The 13,872-nt window shown below is 48.6% G+C and overlaps 1 protein-coding gene across 1 annotated transcript; it reads right to left on the bottom strand.

Moving 5' to 3' along the window:
- Nucleotides 1-9,320: 9,320 nt before the first annotated feature.
- LOC136513828 (WRKY transcription factor 42-like) lies at nt 9,321-12,406 on the bottom strand. The gene is made up of 6 exons (XM_066507802.1): nt 12,031-12,406; nt 11,781-11,891; nt 11,257-11,445; nt 10,629-11,078; nt 10,419-10,532; nt 9,321-10,294 (listed from the first exon to the last, which is right to left on the bottom strand). The coding sequence occupies exons 1-6, from the start codon at nt 12,292-12,294 to the stop codon at nt 9,662-9,664; spliced, it is 1,761 nt and encodes a 586-aa protein (XP_066363899.1). The 5' UTR covers nt 12,295-12,406; the 3' UTR covers nt 9,321-9,661.
- Between the last annotated feature and the right edge of the window lie 1,466 nt (nt 12,407-13,872).

A 13,872-nucleotide genomic window follows, 5' to 3' on the forward strand; every position in this document is an offset into this window, starting at 1 on the left:
ACTTACTTGGAGGTTCACGCGCTAATTGGCATCACACGTCAAACCCTCAATAGGGTGCCGCACAACCAACACAAGATGAGGATCACATAAGCCACGAGCAATCCACTAGAGTACCTTTTGGCTCTCCACCGGGGAAATGTCAAGAACCCCTCACAATCACCACTATCGGAGCCAGGGACAATCACCACCCTCCACTCGATGATCCTCGCTGCTCCAAGCCATCTAGGTGGTGGCAACCACCAAGAGTAACAAACGAATCCCGCAGCAAAACACGAACACCAAGTGCCTCTAGATGCAAACACTCAAGCAATGCACTTGGATTCTCTCTCAATCTCACAAAGATGATAAATCAATGATGGAGATGAGTGGGAGGGCTTTGGCTAAGCTCACAAGGTTGCTATGTCAATGCAAATGGCCAAGGGGTGAGCTTGAGCTGGCCATGGGGCTTAAATAGAAGCCCCCACGAAATAGAGCCGCTGTACCCCTTCATTGGACACAACACAGGGTGACCGGACGCTCCGGTCATATTGACCGGACGCTGGACCTCAGCGTCCGGTCACGCGATGCGTGCCACGTGTCCCCTCTCTTCAAATACAGAGCACTCGATCTCAATGGTCAAGAGATGACCGGACGCAGCAACTCAAAGGGACCGAACGCTGAACCCCAGTGTCCGGTCCTTTCCAGTAAGCATCCAGAGATGACTTTTCACGACCGGACACGTCCGGTCATGCTTGACCGGACTCCCCAGCATCTGGTCACTCACCTTCTTCACTGTGAGTTGCCATGTCATCATGACCGGACGCACTCCTTCAACGTCCGGTCACCAAGTGTCCCAGCATCCGGTCAGAGACCGATGCCAGTGACTTTGCAGCTTCTACTGACCGGACGCGCCGGTTCAACCGAGGCCAGCGTCTGGTCACTGCGTGACCAACTCCTTTTCAACTCTATCTTCTTCACCCTTGCTCAAATGTGCCGACCACCAAGTGTATCACCTTGTGCACATGTGTTAGCATATTTTCATAAACATTTTTAAGGGTGTTAGCACTACACTAGATCCTAAATGCATATGCAATGAGTTAGAGCATCTAGTGGCACTTTGATAACCGCATTCCAATACGAGTTTCACCCCTCTTAATAGTACGGCTATCAAATCTAAATGTGATCACACTCTCTAAGTGTCTTGATCACCAAAACAAAATGGCTCCTATCATTTATACCTTTGTCTTGAGCCTTTTGTTTTTCTCTTTCTTCTTTTCAAGTCCAAGCACCTGATCATTACCATGGCATCACCATCATCATGTTATGATCTTCATTTGTTTCACCACTTGGAATGTGCTACCTATCTCATGATCACTTGATAAACTAGGTTAGCACTTAGGGTTTCATCAATTCACCAAAACCAAACTAGAGCTTTCAGTAGTTTAGTGTCCTCTCTTCAGTACTTAGTGTCTAATAGAAGACAAGTACTCCTGGGAGGCATTAGATTAGGTGGTTCTGCCACAGATACTTTGTCCACCTGATGTACAAGGCTTACCGAGTACAAGAAATAGAGGGAACTGTTACTCCGCTATTTCCCTCACTCTTTCCTCACTCACTCCCTATTCTAGTCTAGCTAGAAGCTAATTGAAATGTAGGTGCTCTTGCTCTTCTTCTCCAAGTGTATGATGATTAATGGAATGAGGAGGAGGTCATCTTATATAGCTTGAGGAGGTCGGTTTGGTGAAGTATTTTTGGAAAGCAGCCATGGAACCGACCTCCTTGTGCATTAAATGCACCGCTTGAGCAAAGTGGGGCCAGGCTGAGCTGGGGGCGGTGCAGGCGCACCACAGGTGTGGCCGTACCTTGGGCTGCTCGGCTGGCCACAGCCCTTGGCGTGTGGACTTTTGGCTGGGCCTGGATCCCTGCCACGCTGGTGTTCTGCCCAGAAATGGAGTTGGATGGGCTTTGCTTTGTGTTTTGCTTGAATGCACCTTCTCGGTTGCGCATTTTAGTGTATTTTCACGTGTTTCCCTACAAAACATATACATACTAAAACTCGTGAAGAATGTGGGTTGAAAGCCCTATTTCTATGTTTTGGTTTTCATATTTGTTTGTTTTTATTATAAATGTTGGCGATAGAAATGTGAGTTAAGCATCGCCAACAAGCACCCCCACACTTAGTCCTTTGCTTGTCCTCGAGTAAAGTTCTAAGGACTATGCGGGTTGATCTCCTTGATTTGAAAATCTGCATATAGGTTATTCCAAGCTTCACCTAAACCTGTGAACTTTCAAGTGTCTACCAAAATATCTTGGGTAATTGAAAACAGAATAACTTGGATTCAAATCTCCTCACTTCATTCATGCTTAGAAACTTGGGTTTTGTATTTTGAAAAACATAAAGATAGCTTTTGTTAGTTGAATGATTCTCTCAAGACACTCAGATTTGTAAGTGATTCCTCACCATGGCATATTTTGAATTTTGTCTTCTCCTTGATCATCCTACTTCTAAGAGCTTATATAGGGCTTTGGGGTAGGGATGGAAAAGTTGTGGCACACTTACCTTGCATGTGTTGTAAAGTCAAACCACGGACCTCACCGGAGGGAAGCGTCATACCCTTAGATCAAAATAGTGCAAGTGTGTGGAATTTTTGGTGGAATTATACTCCTCTATTTGGTATGATCTCTTCTTCTAGCTTTTGTTTTGAGACATGGCTAGCTTATTTTCTCTATGAGTCTTCATGTGCCCATTTTTTTCTTTTTTTGAATGCTTTTGGGACCTTCACGTGTCCCATTCTTTCTTTTTCAGAACTTTTCGCATAGCCTTTTTGTCTCTTTCTAAGAAATATGCTGGTGAGATCATATTTTAGAGCATGGAGTATTTATTTTGCTGGAAATCGAAAACATGTTTTAGCATATTCTCAGTGTAGGAACAGCTGTTTATTTGTGACGTGTACGTGAGTTTTGATCTTGGGAGCATGAAACATCTCTCAATAGGGGTCACAAAACTTGACCAAACTCAATACAAAGTAAGAGGCATATATGTAAGGTTTTGTTATTTATGATCATATATGGCCTTGGTAGGTATTTGAATGTCATTCAAGGAACATGCTATTTTGAATTTTGATTTGTAAGGTAAACCCCAAGTACTTTGTAAGAATGAGCAAGTGTCATATCATCCTACTATATCTCATTCGTCAAATACTTAGAATGGGTTCCCTATGGTAAGTGTTCACAAGTTTTTAGGAATATTAGCAAGGAATAAAAAGTATGCAAACTTTTAATCATAGGAAGACATGGAGATGGAACATTTTTTAGTTTATTTTAAATTTATTCAGTTTTAAAACTTCTATGGAATATGGCGTGAGAGAGTGAGAATTGCACAAACTGAGTTTGAATTTGGCCGTCTTTTATGCAACTGAGTTGGAGGTGGTTGTAGTGCCTCCCCCACACTTGTTTTCTTTCCTGTTTTTATTTTGACAACAAAAGAAAACAAGAAAACAAGTGCAAAAAAATATTTCTAATAATAAATTCTTTATTCAAAGATAAAATGAAGGGTGCATTACATGATTGGAATTCAAAATGATTGGAATGAAAAACTTGAAATATAAAGATGCGCCTAATTATTTAGCGGGAGTGGCCTAGAAAGGTTGGTTTAGAGCGTGCTCAACTCCCGCCGCCTTTGCACCCTAACAACCTTTTCTCCAAAGCCGCGACTAAGCTCATTGATCCCATCACTGAGGTCTTTGATTTTCACTAGACTCTCGGCGAAACGATCATTAGCCTTTCTAATGCTTGCGCGCAGGCTTTTGTTTCTAGTACTAAGTGAGGCGAGCGTAGGCCCTTTTGATGGCTGCTTACTATCACTATCGCTGAAGAATCCAGCAGGATGCCCTCTAATAGGAGGCTTCACCATCCTTTTGAACCTAAGAGGTGCACCTGAGGATTCCGACTCTTTCCCTGATGTGCCGGCTTACTCACCGGCTTTTTAGTGGGCTTACGCATGAGCGCCTTCCCATACCCTCCGTTAGGTTTGCGTATGCCTACCATGGTATAGGAGAGGCTAGGCCTAGCGGTATGCATGGATGAGCTAGCGTGAGAGGCCGTATTGCCCGAAGGCGTTACAAAAGAGCATTTGCTAGGTCCGCTATCTTCGGGTGCCTTCCGCTTGAGGCCGATGGTGTCGGTGGTTGGTCGGGTTGGCGCCGCCTTCTTCTCCTTGGCACCGCCAAGGGGCGCCTTAGAACACGTCGTGGACTTAAAGTTAGTGCCACCACTCATAGCATAGATTGGTGGTGGCATGATGCCGAGCGGTGTCTCGGTGATCAGCCTCGCTTCTTCCCTCACATAGGAGCTCTCGGGCACTAAATCAATGGAAGCCGGCACTCCCTCAAGATCATAGGTGGAGCTGGAGGCCGTGTACAAGGCGAGAGCATGGTTGGCCATCTTGGGCTTAGGCTTGAGAGTGCTAAGTGGAGGGAGAGAAGAATGCTCTGCCTCTTCCACCCATGCACTGCCCATGATAGCGGTCAACTCCTTGATAGACTCTCTAAGAGATTCTTTGTCTAATGGTTCAAGAGGAGTGACTGGAACTGGTGGCCTCTTTTGGCATGAGTACTTCAAGGTGTTTCTGAATTCCTCGAAAAGGTCACCCTCAAAATACGGAAGGTCCGAAGGTTAGAAATCTTCCTTCGGAACTTCTGGTTCAAGCGAGGGTCTCTCTAAGGGTGTTATAGGTTTAGCTTTAGCCGAAGAGACTTCCTCGTGTTTCAGCTCGGGTTCTACATGGAGGGGTTCTAGCGGAGGATGGTTCTCTAGAATGCAGTCTAGGAGAGCTTCTCCTTCCGCCGTGGTTTTATGGGTAAACGAACCTCCGACAGCTATATCGAGCTATAGGGTAGATTCCTTGCTAAGCCCTAACCAGAAGTGTTGTAGAAGCACATGGTTGGGAATAGACAAGTCTGAACCAGATCTTGTTAAAATTGAGAATCTGTCCCAGGCTGCACCTATGGTTTTCTTCTCTTTTTGTTGAAAGTTGAGGATCTCTTGTCATAAGGCAGCAATTCGGGATATAGGGAAGAACGCAAGATAGAATATGTTCCTTAGTTCTTCCCAATCGCCAGCTACCTTCCCTACGTTGTGGGCGTACCATTGTTTCGCCCTCTCATCAAGTGAGAAAGGAAACAACTTCCACTGAAGTGTTTCTTGTGACATGCCTGAAATGGTTAGGCAAGCACAGAGCTGCTCAAACTCCCATAGATGATGGTAGGGGTTTTCATAATCCAACCCCAAGAAGGTTTGTTCTCGAACCATGGCTATAAAGCCAGGGCGGAGTTCGTAACTAGAAGCTGTGATTGGCTTCGATGATTATGGTGGTTCTACGAAGTCGCCCTTGGGAGCAGAAAGGTTTTGAATGGTAGGTTGCTCCATTGAAAAAGGGTAAAAAGAAAAGAAAGGTAAAAACAAAGGATACATGGGTAAACTAGGTTCGAAGACTAAAACGACAACCGTCTCCCTAGCAACGGCGCCAGAAATGCTTGTTGATGCTTCTTAGCGTAAGCAGAAAAGCCCACAAGCGCATGGAAGTATCGTTATAGCATTTCACCCGGTGGTATTCAGGGTATCGTATTTCCACGAGGAACGGAGGTGTAAGTAGTCTTTTAGCTAGTTTGTCCAAGAGAACAAGAGGAAGGATAACTCGGGTAGTGAGGTTCTTCTAAAGATCAAAGAACCTCAGAGAAGGTAACTTTGCTACTATAAGCTTACTTCGGGCAACGACTTACACTTGGTCTGCTAAGTGATACCGGCCTACAGCTCTACGCCATATCCAAACGTGGGGGATTACAGAGGATGGACAGGACTGTCACCACCTGCCGCCTACCCCTCAACTGGAGGATACGAGGCAAACGAAGGTGACTTCTAGCTTAGACACCACGTCTACGCTATCGATCACTACTCTAGTGTTGGCTAGGAACTTCCGTCTTTATCAGAAGTCCCCTACTAGAGTATTCGCCCTAGGGACGAATGACGAACCCGCAAGCTTGTAAGAACAAACATAACTTCCTTAAGAACTCGAAATCAAAAGATGAACACGAACGTCTTACTTCAAGTAGCAAGACGAACGTAGAGGTACAAGTGTAGAGGAGGAAGACAATAAGTCCGGCACTCCGTCCACCCGATGTACAAGGCTTGCCGAGTACAAGAAGTAGAGGGAACCGTTACTCCGCTATTCCTCTCACTCTTTCCTCACTCACTCCCTATTCTAGTCTAGTTAGAAGCTAATAGAAATGTAGGTGCTCTCGCTCTTCTTCTCCAAGTGTATGATGATCAATGGAATGAGGGGGTCTTCTTATATAGCTTGAGGAGATCGGTTTGGTGAAGTTTTTTTTTGGTAAGCACCCATGCAACCGACCTCCTGGTGCATTGAATGCACCGCCTGAGCAAGGTGGGGCCAGGCTGAGCTAGGGGCGGTGCGGGCGCACCATGGGTGCGGCCGCACCCTGGGCTGCTCGCCTGGCCACCACCCTCGGCATGTGGGCTTTTGGCTGGGCCTGGACCCCTACCACGTTGGTGTTCTGCCCAGAAATGGAGTTGGATGGGCTTTCCTTTGTGTTTTGCTTGAATGCGTCTTCTCGGTTGCGCATTTTAGTATATTTTCACGTATTGCCCTGCAAAACATATACATATCAAAACTCGTAGAGAATATGAGTCGAAAGCCCTATTTCTAAGTTTTGGTTTCCATATTTGTTCGTTTTTGTTTTAAATGTTGTCGATAAAAATATGAGTTAAGCATCGCCAACAATCACTGCTAGCCAAGCGATGCTAACTACTTCCTGCAAGCCAGCCTACAAGCCAGGATCAGCTAGAGAATAGGACACAAGCACTAGCAGTTTGACTTACAACTAACTAACTAAAGGAGTTGATCCTACTTCTATCTAACTGACGCCTGTAGAATCGGTCGTTAACCATCAGCATAAGCTAAATTTTAGCGAAACAAACGAGCCAAATTTCGCCGATCCTAGTCATGTGACGAGATCAGCTGCAGCAGCTACGACTACTGAGCGACGTGCCTGTCCGTGCACAGGACCATATACATGTATGTAGGAGTATTATACAATCTTGCTAGCTAGCTAATGTCAAAGCGTGACCGAGGCAACGTAGGCGCGAAATTGACTTCGCGCCATGCGTTGTGTTGGCATCTAGCCTGGCCACACCATGTTCAAAGTTCCATAGCATGCACGTTGACACCAGACACGGCTCAGCAGCAGCAGCCGCTAGCACCTAGTCAACGATGGTGGATTTTAACTGGGCTTATTTTATTATTAATTTCATTTTAACAAATAAATTCTAATGCTCGTATATATTAAATGTTAAGTGCATTAAAGTCTTGCATTTTAACTAAATGCTAACTCCAATAATGTGGCTTGTGTGTATGTTGTGAAGTTGAGAGAGACGAGGAGCGTGTTACACGTACACGTGTGCTAAGCTGTGAGCGTGATGGTATAGGCTCTTTTTTTTTTGACTAGGAGATTCATTCATTGTTCAATCCCGGGATTACAATATATATGAGGACACAGAACCGAGATACAGGTCGGTATCTGAAGCCACCACCCAACCTATGACCTACTTAACTAATACATGTGCTACTTTGTTACAAGTTCTATTTAATGAAAGAGAAACAAAAAGCTTGGAACAATGATTTCAAAAAAAAAAAGCTTGGAACAAAGTGCTCATCTCTCGGATCTCCTTCAAGATCGACACCACGCTAGAGCGTTGATTCTCGCCTGCAAACCACAATTTCAGAAGCTCTTGGCAATCAGCTTCCAGGCATAGCCGCTAGCACCGGCCCATCTCGGCACGCAAGTGCCTCCATGGTTAGTGCATCAAGACTGTTTGCGTACCACTTAGCGCTGCCCCTGAGAAAGGCACCATTGTCATCTCGAATCACGGCACTCGTTGCTCCTTGCCAATGTTCTTCATAGAAAGCAAATCTTCAGCATTGCATTTCAGCCAACCGGACGGCGGACGCTCCCAGCGCGGCTTAGCTTTCCTTACCGTGGTCACCATCAAGGGTTGCGCACTTGCGCGAGCCGCCACAAATCAAAGGCCATATCCGCTGCCCACTGGAGTGCTTTCTTGACCGACATAGACTGCTCTCCATGTCTCCTCTTGTTTCTCTACATCCACAACGCGAGGAGGGCTAGGTTTTGCCACTTGGGATGATTGATGGAGCCATCAAATGAGATACTACGGGACAAACGTTTCTAGAGTTTCTGTCCGTTACTCTATACGATTACTCCATCTTGGTAACGCCGTTAGCATCCAAGTGCATTCCCCGTCTCCCTACTCCTCTACTTGCGCACAAAAGAAGCTAAATGCCTAAGTCTCGTGCGTACGACAATCCAGAACCACCACGCCTCAATCTTTGCTGTTGTTGTTTTTGTTGCTTCTGAGCGTTCCCGTTCCGGCTTCTGCGTGCACATAAATCTGGAGAGTAGGCTCTGAAACCGACTGTGACACCTACTCGGTTGTGCGGACGATGAGCACATTTCGCATGGCTGCTCGTGTTCCTGGCGGTGGAGGCGCGCGTCTACTTCCCGGCGACATTCAGACGATCCAGCTCTCACCTCTACTTCTCGACATTATTCCGGCGACCAGCAAATGACTACTTTCTGGAGGACGTTCGAGGGACTGCGCAACTTACTATGTCAACTAGTAATACTCTACGCATTGCGATCGTCTCATGGTATACCTTTGTTTTTGTTGGATTTGTATTTGTTTTCAGTATGTTGACCATCGTCTTTGCAAATACGAGCAGATCATACAAGCACATTATGATATTACAAATATTTTGTTTTGGGGTTAAAATTATGTCTAAATTTGAATATCTAATGACAATCATACGTTCATGAATCAAGAAAGGTACAAGGCGGATCGGCATCGTGAAGAGTTGAATCCAGCAATCTTAGTTTTCTCGACAACTACCAAAAACTCTGTCCTTATTGCATCGGTTTATACAAAAGAATAACACTGCTTGCACCGAAACAACAAAATGGTGACAGGTTGAGAGCATCTACTTTTCTTCCACGAAAAAGAGAGTAAGTCCAAGAGACTCTCTAAATTCTTCATAATTATCAGGAATAGAGATTTTAATGAAAAAAAATCATCTAACAAACTTTTCAGTTGGTTGTCCAAATATAACCATCTTTTATTCCGAATATCCAAATATAGCCGTCTCTTATTCCGGATTTCTCGCTAGCCAAAGATAGGAAACGAGAATGATTTTCTAGAGTGCAAACAAGATATAAAAAAAACTGTTGAAAAGTGCAAAAATATAGAAATAATTTTTATATAAATGACTCTCTAAACAATGATTTAGAGAGTGGGCTTTAGAAAGAGTCTTAGAGATCATCTGTAACTAAAAGTTGTAGCCAGAACAAAATTGGTACTCCACTTGCTGCCATAAAAAACGCCCCAGGGGAGTAAAAAGAAAGAGCAAAATTTTCGTCTCCTACCTCGAGGAGACGAAACTGAAGCAAACTCTCAACTAAACAAAAGTTTGAGGGAACTCAACTACGCAAGAGACAATTAACTAACTGAAGCAAACTCTCAAGAGCGGAACAAAATTGGAATCGGGCGAGCAAGCAAGCAAGCAAACGGACGATCGTGTCGCTAGGCGATCACGTCAGCTCCCCTGCTCCCCAACCTTGTCGTCTCTGCTGCTATCGCCAGCGCTGCTCGCCGCAGCCGGCGGCAGCACGGTCGTCCCGCTGCTCCCGCCGGCGCCGTTGCTGCCGCTGCCGCTACCGCCTATGTACGACTTGATCGCCGCCGCGAGCACCGCGGTGAAGTTGGGGTCGGACGCGATCACGGCCGCCGCGCTGACGGTGTCGCCCGCCGCGTCCGCCTGCGCGGCGGGGGCCTTGGAGGAGGGGTCGTACAGCTTCTGCCCGAACAGCTGCGTCGTCAGCGGCATCGGGGCGTCGGCGAGCGCGGCCTGGAGCTGGGAGGGCTCCGTCCCCGTCGCCCGCGCCTGCGCCGGCGCCGGCTGCGTGAGGTCCAGCGTCACGGTGGGGAACGGCGCCGACGCCGAGATGGTGGCGACGTTGGAGGAGCACGGCAGCACGGCGCGCGCCAGGAAGTTGGACCCGGCCATCAGGCTGCCGCCGTCCGCGCTCGGCATCGACCCGGACAGCAGCATGGACGCCGCCGCCGCCGTCGTCGACGCCATCGGCATCGCCGCCGGCGGCAGCGGGTGGTTGTGGTGCCCCTCGTACGTCGTGATCACCACCGTCGTGTCCTCGGCGCATCTCTGGACCTGCCATCACACACCACACATGCATGATCAGCAACGTGCCGAACCCAAAATGTTCAGACGACTCCACCGACCACTACTGCCAACTTGTGGCTCGATCGACCCATCGTTCAGCAGCACAGCATACCTGCTTGCGGACCGGGCAGCCGGCAGCCATGGTGCAGCGGTAGTACGCGCGGGGGCAAGGGTTGCCCTTGGCCATCTTCTGCCCGTACTTCCTCCATTGGCACCCATCATTGATCTGCGTACCATCAAGAACAAACATTTCATTTTCAACAACAACTCAGTAGCAGTCCACAGTCAGAACTCAGAAGCGAACACTGGCAGCCTAGCGTACCATGGGTGCCTCGGAGCGGGCCCGGACGGAGACGCGGGCCTTGCGCATGGTGGCGGCCTCGGGGAGGGACTCGGGGCCCTTGGCGGGGAGGAACTTATGCACCTTGTTGGAGAGCCAGCCCTGCTGCGTCGCCAGGTAGTGCGGCTGCGGCGGCTCATCCGCCCGGCTGCTGCTACCCATCTCGTGGGCGAGGTGCTGCTGCTGGTGGCCGTGCTCGAACGCCGGCAGCGGCATCAGGTCCTTGCCACTGACCATGAGCCCGGGCTGCGGCGGCGGCGGTTCCGCGTTGCTGGTCGACCCCGAGCTGTCGCCGCCGCGCACTGCGTACGAGCCCATGGAGCGCAGCGGGTCGTCGGGGGCGGTGCCGATGCTGCTGATGAACTGCCGCGGGAGCAGGTGGCCGCCGCCGCTCCCCTCCTGGTCCTTCGTCTCCGGAACGACGTTCATCAGCTGGTGGTGACATGAACATGATGGTACGATCGCAGCAAGTCGCAACACAACAACAGTCTCGACCGGTCAGACGTTGCCTCGCTTACATTAGCTACTCGATGGATGCATGCATGGATCGACGACGTCCGTCCTTTCGAGGATCTGGTACGTAACGTACGTTATTGACTATCGAGTTTACCTCATGGCCTGGAGCTCCGCGAAGAAGGGCTCGATGGTTATTGGTCCTTTGCTGCTGCTGCTGCAGTGTAGTGTAGACCGGCATCTGCATCTGGAAAGCATTGTACTTGAGGGTCAGCCTGCTGACAAAGTCCTTGAGCTGCTTGTTCTCTTCGTTCAGGCGCCCAAGCTCGGATTTTGCCAGTGCCAGCTGGTCATATAAATACACATTTATTTAGTACTAATGTAGTATAACAAGAGAGACTAAACAAAAGGAATAAATAAGATTTTTCATTTTTGTTTGTTTCTCTCTATCTAGTATCTACAGTGTGTGTCTGGTAGTGGACTAGTCGTAGCCATATCCACATGGGACTGAGGCCAGTTAAGGTTTGACTAAACTTGCATGCAGAATTGGCGCATCTGATCTGATGAAATCGAGTTTAATTTCCAAGAACAGGCAGTGAGTGATGGTATGTATTCACAGTCAAGTACTAGAAACTAGGCAAATGCATGGATCACGGCTCGTTGGTGATTTATTTCGCTCACCTCAGCTTTGGTCTCCCTGTGATCGACGTTGTCGGACGAGACGCCGTCGTCGACGGTGGACTCCTCGCTCCTGATGCTGCTCTTCTTCCCGCCGACGTGGTGCAGACCCATCTGAAAACCGAGCCGGCCGGGCCGACCAGCCGTGCGCGTCAGGGAAAAGTAGAAAACCGCCGATCCGACAGACTAGGAGGGGATGGGAGGAAAAGCAAAAGGAATTTGAATCGATTCGCGAGAAAAGGGGGTTACGTACGTTGATGGTGAGGTCGTCTTCCTTGATGCCGTGCTCGTCCGACGGCACAAAGGCGGCGAAGGCGGCGTCCTTCCTCTCCCTTTTCTCCTTCTTGAAGAAGTCCATCTCGCCCGCCGCCACCCGACGGGGCAGGTGGTGGGCCGCCTCCGCGTCGCCGTACTCGTACCCCAGCGCGGCGGCCGGGAGGAACGCAGCGGGCGCCCTGGGCGTCTCCCTATCGGCGCCGCCGTTCATCCTGCGCTTTCCCAGATAGGAGGACTCCATGATGAGGTAACGACGACGACGGGCGAGGGAGCGGGGGTGGACGGGGACGGAGGGGAGATCGGTGGAGAGGAACGGGGACGGCAGGGCAGGGGCGTATAAGAAGGACCGGGGGGGCGCACACGTGGCGAGGCCTGGCCCTGGGCTCACCGATCTGAGTCCATCTTTATAGGCAGTGCTGGTGACCATTGACCAGGGGGCACCTGGGCAGGGCAGGGCGGACTGGGCGACTGGCGGTGGGGAGAGGAGGATGGCAATGCAATGCATGCAGCCGCGCGGTCGCCTCGGCCCCAGTCGCGCACGCACTCGCGAGGTCCGGATGTCCCCAGTCCATGGGGAATGAGTGAATGACTGGGAGGGAGAAAAGGGTGGTGGTCAGGTCGTGGACGGGCGGTGGTCAGGTCAGCTCCTGATCCGAGGAAATGGTCAGGTTAGCTGCGTGACTGCCATTTACTGGCTCCTGGGCTGCATGGACTAGCGATCAGCGCGTGCGACCGTGCGTCGTCGCGCTCTGCCATTTCTGGGATCGGGAGTTCGGGACCATGTAGTTTCAGTTCAGGTATTGACTGAGCAAATGCGCAGCTGCACCACCAGTCACACGGACAATCGGTTTTGACTTTTTAAAAAAAACAAAAAAAATCTCATCTCAATGCTTTTCCATGGGACTACGGATACGGATATGTCGTTTGGTTGGTCTGCAGCCCAAGTGCCCGAAATCTGACGCCGGGAGCACACGCAATGTTAGACAAGGTTGTCGGAGTTTAAACTAAACAAATCCTTTGTACATTTATTTTGTGCACGTCTTTTTTTGAACGAACAAGCACTCATATCATTTTTATTAACATTGCAGGGAAAACACAAGTAGATAGCCCTGAGAGGACACCTAAAGAAACAAAATTGAGATACAAGATAACAAACTATATGCATAAAAGGAAACTATTGGCTAACAATCAAGACGGTCAAAAACTTTGCACCAGCTAAACCCAAGCCCATGCCTCTTCTTTGATCTTTTGGACGAGGTCTAGCGCCAACGATTCTTTTCGCTAAAATGTGCATGAAGTCCTCTCTTTGCAAATCTCCCATATAGTCCCATTTACTAGAAGCAAGAGGGAACGGAGACTCTTCCGTGGGACCCCGGGCAAAGACCCAACGGTCATCCACAAACCCTTGACGGAGGCGGAAGAGGGTAACTACGGCTCAAGTTAAGGCAGGGATAACCAGATGGCATGCAACTACAGATGTGCCTAGAATAACAACATTCCATAAGATTGCTAAAAAACGGCATTCCATAAGATGTGGTGTGCCATCTCCGAGACAATGCCGACAAAGGGGTCAAGAAGGGTTTTTTTGGCCAACCACGGACCTCTAGTTGATTCATCGTCCAAACACGATGACGTATGATGAGCCAGGAACAATGTCCTCACAACAAAAAGGATAGAGAGAGTGTGTGATTAGCTGTCGTTGCATTACTTCGGTAATTCGGTCACAATAACATGTCATCTAGGACAAGATTTTATCAAACTTTAAATACTATAAATATCAATAACTTGTAAATTATTTACTTTGAGAACTTGAAAGATG

The sequence above is a fragment of the Miscanthus floridulus genome, chromosome 16 (genome assembly GCF_019320115.1).
Source record: "Miscanthus floridulus cultivar M001 chromosome 16, ASM1932011v1, whole genome shotgun sequence".
NCBI lineage: Eukaryota > Viridiplantae > Streptophyta > Magnoliopsida > Poales > Poaceae > Miscanthus > Miscanthus floridulus.